Source organism: Hyalella azteca, unplaced genomic scaffold, assembly GCF_000764305.2.
Source record: "Hyalella azteca isolate HAZT.00-mixed unplaced genomic scaffold, Hazt_2.0.2 contig10335, whole genome shotgun sequence".
In the NCBI taxonomy this organism is placed as follows: Eukaryota; Metazoa; Arthropoda; class Malacostraca; order Amphipoda; family Hyalellidae; genus Hyalella; species Hyalella azteca.
Genome location: NW_025940379.1, coordinates 449,991 through 458,034, shown reverse-complemented (window position 1 = coordinate 458,034; position 8,044 = coordinate 449,991). Strand labels below are relative to the sequence as shown.

Below are 8,044 nucleotides of genomic sequence, written 5' to 3'. Positions count from 1 at the left end.
TATCATGTCTATGATGATAATGCTTGTATCTATGACATTTTCATGATCTAATTTTTAGATTAAAAAATAAACTTGATAGTTTTGAAAATATTCTGCTTAAAAAAATCCATCTTTTGCCCGTGATGAATTATATCAACAATTGGCTCTGAAAGTACACTCAATGTTTGTAGCAATGCCACAGCGGTCAAATTGCTGCCTTGTGTAGAACCAATCTATTTTACCATGCACAGGAAGATATGCCAGGTGCACTGGAGTTTGTATTTGATCAATCTGCGCAGTGTGCAAGAATAGGTTGTGGAAAAAATGCACCTGGTGCCAAAATTAGTTTAGGTTCAGGATGTGCAATTGCTCACAAAAAAATGCTGGTATGGGGCAACTACGTATGTAGTGTATTAACGAGTGACTGCGTAAATGCTTACCTACTGCTTTTTGCAACGGCGCAAGCTGGAAAATTTCCCTCGGGCAATGCAATAGTATCACAATTCCAGCAGCTTAGGTTACCTATCATTAACCTCTACCATCACTTTAACTCATTTTAGGCTAGATGCGCAATTAGAGCTTATCCACTATTTTTTAAGCAGAGAAAATGATGAATTCAGGTTTGATGAATTATCTCCTGTCTTATTTTTAACAAAGTGCACTAGCAGGCTGTTAGTTGATAATTTGTTTAAAATGTGTGACTTAATAGCTGTGACTTTTCAGTAATAAGTGGAAATTATCAGTTGTGTTAAGTAAGGAATCTTGGCTCAAGATATTACTGTCATTTCAAGCTATTAACAAACCAATCAATTAATATTTCATTGAATTGGTCACGCTGTGCTAAAAATTGGGAAAAATGTTCTTTTAATTAAATGCAATTTAATTACCATGAGTGCTATCATTTATTTTCTGAAATGAAATGTAAAACAAAATAATTTTTGCAATGAATAGATGTTAGAAGGGAAGCCAACCTAAGTTTGATAACTTAGAGCTGCATCAAAAATTTGCTGTGAATTTTAAACTAAATTATTTTTCTCACAAGATACCTTTTGTGCAGGACTAAAATACTGGCAGAGGTGCAGTCAACTCTTCAATATAACATTTATCTATTCTACAGGTGACTCAGAAACTGGCAAGACAATAGAGACTTCAATATAACATTTATCTATTCTACAGGTGACTCGGAAACTGGCAAGACAACTCTGGTTGCTAAACTACAGTGCAATGAGGACCCAAAGAAAGGATCTGGGCTCGAATATGCATATATAGACGTCCGTGATGAGTACAGAGATGGTTAGTTCCTTACTTTTTACTTAATTTTTCTCTGTTCATTATCTTAGAGATAAGGTCTCAAAATGTAATATTTGCAATTTTTTTTTGTTTGAGAATGTCTTGATTACAAGGTTATGTGATACATAAATTTTTCATGCAAATTTCAGTGGCAAACCACTGGCTCGACTCAAATGCTGTTAATAGATTTAATAGATACTGACACGTGAAGAGTCAGAGAAATGCAACATTTTAAAATGGCAATTTTTCTATGCGTTTGAGAAGATTTTAGCATATAAACCAGCTGTGCTGTATTTGTAGGCAAACATTCATGTTTTCTTTAGTTTATTCAGTTATCAATCTCTTTCTTATTATCTCATTTGCACTGATGTAGGATGTCTCACCCTTTGCTTTCTTGTAGTAACCTTATGCCTAACTTGTTGCTTCTAATCTACAATTTATGGCCAAATAATCCTAAATATTTTGCAGCCATTTTGTTGGAAGCTTGTCATGAACTGTTATCATCCTATGACAAATTGTCTAGATAATGTGTAGATTTGCCACAAGGCAATTTTTTTGACAAATGGATTGTGTTTAGACTCGAATTTTATTTCATCTGTTCAAAGTAATAAAGAACAGAAAAATTGATGCATGGAACTGAAAGTCTAAAGTAATCTGTGTGTTATCAGTATTTTTTTTATGGATAATGGTAAAAGCTTCTGCAATAACACAAGTGAATGCTTGGGTGCTTGAAGCTATTAACAATACTAAGCAAATAACCCAGAGTTGCGCCTGCAGAACACACGCGGCTCAGTGTATGGATGTTGGACGGCGACCCTCGTTACTCTGACTTCCTGCAGTTCAGTGTGAACTCCACGTCCTTGGAGCACACCGTGGTGCTGCTCACTGTCTCTATGGAGACGCCCTGGGCCATCATGGACCAGCTCCATGTCTGGGCCACTACCCTCCATGAGCACATCGACTCCCTCAATCTGGGGCATGATCAAGGTACTTCTCCAGCCTGTAGGGTGGAGATCAGGGAGACCCATGGTTGAACTATATAAGGTTGACCCACGAAAAGATCCGTTTTTCAGTTCACCTTTCTTGCTACGTCACGTGGATCAAGAAACGTAAACAAACCCGTCATTCCCACGACGGATTGGTTGACTGTTTTGATAGCATTTTAGTGATTGGTTAATGCCTGTGACGTCACTGAGATCAGTGACGTCACGGGCGAACAACAAACTACATCTGCAAAAATAGGCTTCTGATGGGTCAGCCTTATACTAGTTCAACCATGAGGTAGACCTGCATGTTGAGCATGTGGATCATCTTGATGCCTGCTTCGTTTGCTAGGTACTTCAAACGAGAGTTTATCCAATATCTAAGTATTTTACCGTATATCATTTGGCTGTCTTTGGTCTTGGTATTAGGACCAGGTAAATGCTCATCCAGTAGCTAAAAACCTGCTAAATATTAAGAGTGTTGAACACTTTATCTGAATCTACAGGTTAGCACAGAGATACATAATTTTTTTGGAATTGGCCAAACGGCACAAGGTGAAGTTAAGGAACTGGTAGGAGTTGTCTCAAATAGGGTAAGTACTCATTATATTCCCGACACTGATAGTCATGATCATACAATTGGACAAGTAAACATGAGAGCAATTGGACGTTTGCCGTCGAGGCCTTCTTTGTATAGCGTCAATATGGCCAAAACCTTCAGCCGGCGAGCTCTCCAGAGTTAGTTCCACGCGATTCCTTCCTGTAGGATTATTTTAAAACTGAAATAAAACTAGAAGCATGTGTAGTCTTGAGATCCTGCGCTTGTGCTAGCTGACATGTGTTGTGTTCACTACAGTTAAGCACTTGTGCTAGCTGACATGTGTTGTGTTCACTACAGTTAAGCACTTGTGCTAGTTGACATGTGTTGTGTTCACTGCAGTTAAGCAGCTGCAGGACAAGATGACGCGCGCCTGGCAGTCCTACGTGGAGCCTGGGGATGAGCTGGAAGGATGTGGCGCCGCTTCTCCCCTCAAACCCTCCCCACCAGGAGGGGTGGTGGGAGGGCAAGGGGGAGGACAGAGGACGTCCCGCAGCATGGAGGAGGAGGAGCTGTTCCTCCCTCTGCCGGAGGGCGTCCTGACGCGCAACCTGGGTCTCCCCATCATTGTGGTCGTCACGAAGGTCGGCTGTCGATTGGTGCTAATGTTGTTACTGTGACGTGCTGCTTGTGACTTGTCGTTCCTTTGAATGGTCTCGTCATATTTGCCAACTTGTGACTTAAGACGAGTCATACTAAACTAGTCATTCAAGATATTGGAGACATAACTTTTTCTAATTTAACTACTTTTTAATAATAACTAATAATAATAATTAGCCACTTTTTAATAATTTTTAGCCACTTGTAACGTGCCCTCGAAGTTTGATCTGAACCAGACGCCACGACAATCTCTTCGTGGAATAATAACAATAATAATAATAATTAAACATCACAGCGATGCAGACCCCTTTGCTGACAGACAATTGTTGCCGCAACATTCAAGCCGCTGGTCTTCAATAGAAATGATTTATTTTATGAACAAAACTGAGTCTAATCTTTTGATTGCTCTCAAAATAGTTTTTCAGTTATGTGGGTGTTGAACCTTACAAATTGCAGTCCCGTCCAGTATTGACAAAACATTTTGCCAAGGCCAGATGATTAGTTGTCCCTTGTCAAGGTTAGGACACTTCTACTGAGTTGTCATGTTCGTACAACCTTGACAGAATAACGATCGCTCAAGGCAAAGCCATCAAGCCCATAATATTATTGACCAGAGATCAGGAAATAGCTATTGAGGAGAAATCTCACACGACGAGCGGCTGTGATTTGCTGCTGTACCATTTTTTGCATAGATATATGAAACAATGCCTATTTTATATTTGGTTTATATATTGTTTTAATGGGTATATGCTTGCAGACGGACCACATGGCGGTGCTGGAGAAGGAGGAAGACTACAAGGAGGAACATTTCGACTTCATCCAACAGTCCATAAGGAAGTTCTGCCTCCAGTATGGCGCTTCGCTCTTCTACACTTCAGTCAAGGAAGACAAAAACTGTGATCTTTTATATAAATATTTGGTGCATCTTATCTACAATTTCCCCTTCAGAACTCCCGCCCTTGTCGTCGAAAAGGATGCAGTCTTCATGTAAGCTTTGGGGAACTATGATTTTGTTGCACTGTTGTGTTGTGCAAACAACAATGTACTACTGACATAATCCTTGTATTGTGCACTGCAGTCGCTGCCTTTCAACGTCGTTTTGCTTCATTGCATAATTCTTAATTGCAAGCTGATTCAGTGCATTTTTGTTCACTGCAAGATGATTCATAGCATTATTGTTCACTGTATGATCCATGCAACGTCCCTTAATTTGCCTGCTGTTCTCTATCACCATTAACTTCTCCTCAGACCCGCGGGCTGGGACAACGAGAAGAAGATTTCCATTTTATTCGAAAACTTGCAAACAATGAATGCCGACGACTACTACGGCGACGTCATCGTCAGGCCACCCACCTCTAGAAAAGTGAGTCACGTGACCCACGTACTGCCATCCAGGGCTTATTGGGACCCTTACCTTCCCCTCCTGCCCTTATATAGACCTGCGCCCTACCTCCCTACCTTTATATGGACCCGTGCCCTCCCTTCCAGCCCTTATTGGAACCCTCACCTTTCCCTCCTGCCCTTATATGGACCCGCGCCCTCCCCTCCTCCTCTAATTTTGACGCATGCCCCCCGGGAGGTGGAAGTGACTGTGTTGTGTGCAGGCTGTAGTGCGGGAGGTGGAAGTGACTGTGTTGTGTGTGCAGGCTGTGGTGCGGGAGGTGGAAGTTTCATGCTCTCACTGTACACACAAACTGTACACTCAATGTATACTGTGTAAACATTGGCACAATATAACATTTTTCGTATATGCAGTCATCGTTTTTGCGTGCCTGATGTACTCAAACTTCTGTCAGCAATTGAGATGAAAAAATAAAACTAATTGCGAAGCGCTTCACTGAATGCTGCGCCGCGCATTGATCGCTAAAATGCCATGACAAGCGTCATACTTTCAAGAAAATGTTAAGAGTTTGTAAGTTCATTAGCCAATCACTGTCGTCTTTTCAAACAAAACTCTTGTATCACAGGCAGTAAATCCCAGCATTAGTATGCATAATTACACATTAACAGTACGACCCAAGTTTCCAGGAGCAGTTTTGGTTGCTAGTCGAGACGCTCACTTGCGTGCGGTGACCGCACTACTAATTAGTTTTTTTTATTGAGCGCTTCAATTATTTTGTAAAAACTCGAATTTAATAGGTATTTTATGAGTTAATTAATGTTTTCAATAAGTTACCTTTTGTGAAATAAATTCATTTGATGCTTGATAAAATAATAATTCATTTAGTTTATTTATAAAGAGATTAATTAAAATCCCTGGCGTGGCAGGCCGTCTTCAGGAGGCGGCGCCCCTACGCCCTCCGGCGTCCAGAAGACTGACCGCCGTCTGTCCTCCACGGCCTCCCCGAGCCTCGTGGCCTCGCCCAAGAAGGTGCCTAGCCTCGTTGTCCTCCCGTCTCTTGTCCTCCTGTCTCATGTCCTTCAGTCACTTGTCCTCCCGTCTCTTGACCTCCCGTCTCTTGTCCTCCCGTCTTTTGTCCTCCCGTCTCTGGTCCTCCCGTCTCTTGTCCTCCCGTCTCTTGTCCTCCCGTCTCTTGTCCTCCCGTCTCTTGTCCTCCCGTCTCTTGACCTCCCGTCTCTTGTCCTCCTGTCTCTTGACCTCCCGTCTCTTGTCCTCCTGTCTCTTGACCTCCCGNTTGTCTGGCGTCCAACTCAGACCTCGTCGCCCCCCTCACACTCACCTTCGTCCTCGACGTCATTCGTAAGCAGCGAGTTAATCACATGAGCGATGTTGACATTTGAGCGTTATTGTCAATAACGCGCCTTATTAAGATAAACGTGATTACTTCTGATTATCCTACCAAGTACCAAGCTTTTAATAGCCCAATACCGATAGCCCGAGTCTTTATAATTATAAATGTGCTAGGATTTATGGTATTCGAGTAACTAGGTTACTTTTGACAATGAGGGTCTGTCTCTTATACACATCTGTCAGCTGATTACTGCTGCTGCTGCTGGCATACGAGTCAGCTGATCACTGCTGCTGCTGGAAGTATCAACAGTCAACACCATCATATAGGGTCCTAAGCTTACAGTCACTGCTGCCGTCGACAGCACCCAGAACCATCTGAGACCTGAGTTAGTTACTGCAGCGGAGACCTGGGGCTATAATTTCAAAAATCGCTAAGTTAACGTAAGTACTTACCTACGCTCCATTATCTTGTCCGTGAGTGGTGGAATTTGCTTAAAAGGACGTCAATAATTGGCTGATGAACTTACGATCTCTTAACTATTTTGAAAGTACGGCCCATGAATGCTTGATAAACTTCTAATGCGCATATCTGCTGGTCAGCAGGAAGGGCGACTTATTGCGGTGCTTTGTCAATCAATTGAGTTATCCGTATCTCGTGCTTTATGCCTCTGGCGGTATTATATTTTGAAGATATGAAGCTGTATCACCGCGGCTATCAATGTAAGGGAGTAAACCATTAGTGTTGGTCTCTTAAAATTAAATAGGCATTGAAGTTTCCCGCTGTGAAACTTCTCAAATGTCACGGCGACCGGTGCAACTTGTGTCGCTGGACCTGAATGGTAATACACCATTGTATTACCATTTAGTATGGTGTATGTATTACCATTTATGTATGGTAAGGTAATACATCCCTTGGTATTACCATCCTTCTGGATGGTAATATAATCAGCTATTTATATTTAGTTGGCCTGCAAATAAATGAGCCTCTGTTTCACTATAGTCCATCTTATATTGATATAACATTTCTCTTCTATTATCTCTCTAGGTGAACCTGACTACAATACTAGTTTTTCTCTGTACAATTTAGGCGTTAAACCCAATAATTAAATTTCATTTCATTCTTGTTAGTTTAACTTGTTGTCTTGTTCGATTTAATGTTAAGAAAGAAGCTAAGGATTTAATTTCTGTAACAAAGGCATAAACTAAATAAAAGTTTTGTACTCATGCGTTGGAACTTGAAATTTTTTACGATTTAGGCTAATCGTAGGCAACAGGCACCAGCTCTTGACTATTGGCTTGAACCAAAGTCTTGGCAGCTTGACGTTGTCACGGATTGCTAACACTCTGGGCAACTGTTGGGCTCCGAACAAGTGTTTTGTCAAGAATTTAACCATAGGAACGGTTGAGAGTCAAGTACAGTAAAACGATTTTCATGCCATAAATTAAAAAAAAACGCGTTATATTTCAGAATATATCGCTCCATTGAAAGCTATTTCAAGTTGTCGCTGTGTTTCAGTGATTCTGTCGATAAAACTGTTTTGCTTGCCGGCTTTACTCAACTCTTCTAATGCTTTATTTGAAACCAATAATAAGATAGCACTAACAGATTCTATGAGAAAAAACTTCGATAAAATATGTACTTTTTTAGCACGAGAGTGTACGGGTCCTCGTGCTCAGTGCTCACTCTCCGCACTCTGTTTAATTTATGATAGAATAAGCCTTTATTTTCTATTACTCCCCAAATGAATTGTGAATATGATTTTATAGTCTTTGTAATTATTGATTTATAAATATGGTTTGTTATTTTGTAATTTGTCTCCCATGTTTTCGTGTTGTGAGCGTTAAATTATCTCTTTCCCGAGTCCTATTTGATCTGAATAGAATTTTCTGTGCAAATTAGTA

The 8,044-nt window shown here is 40.9% G+C and overlaps 1 protein-coding gene across 1 annotated transcript; it reads left to right on the top strand.

The window, feature by feature from the left end:
• The first annotated feature begins 589 nt into the window (after positions 1 to 589).
• LOC108682351 (cytoplasmic dynein 1 light intermediate chain 1-like) lies at positions 590 to 5,769 on the top strand. Its single transcript, XM_018171496.1, has 8 exons — positions 590 to 599; positions 1,156 to 1,272; positions 2,047 to 2,256; positions 3,193 to 3,434; positions 4,208 to 4,437; positions 4,699 to 4,813; positions 5,097 to 5,117; positions 5,719 to 5,769. The coding sequence occupies exons 1-8, from the start codon at positions 590 to 592 to the stop codon at positions 5,767 to 5,769; spliced, it is 996 nt and encodes a 331-aa protein (XP_018026985.1).
• The last annotated feature ends 2,275 nt before the right edge of the window (positions 5,770 to 8,044 follow it).

Bases quoted from the DNA above. Each gene is read 5' to 3' on its own strand.
- LOC108682351 (XM_018171496.1), top strand. The intron at 2,257-3,192 runs GTACTTCTCCAG...TGTTCACTGCAG, and splicing joins CAATCTGGGGCATGATCAAG to TTAAGCAGCTGCAGGACAAG. The intron at 4,814-5,096 runs GTGAGTCACGTG...TTGTGTGTGCAG, and splicing joins GGCCACCCACCTCTAGAAAA to GCTGTGGTGCGGGAGGTGGA.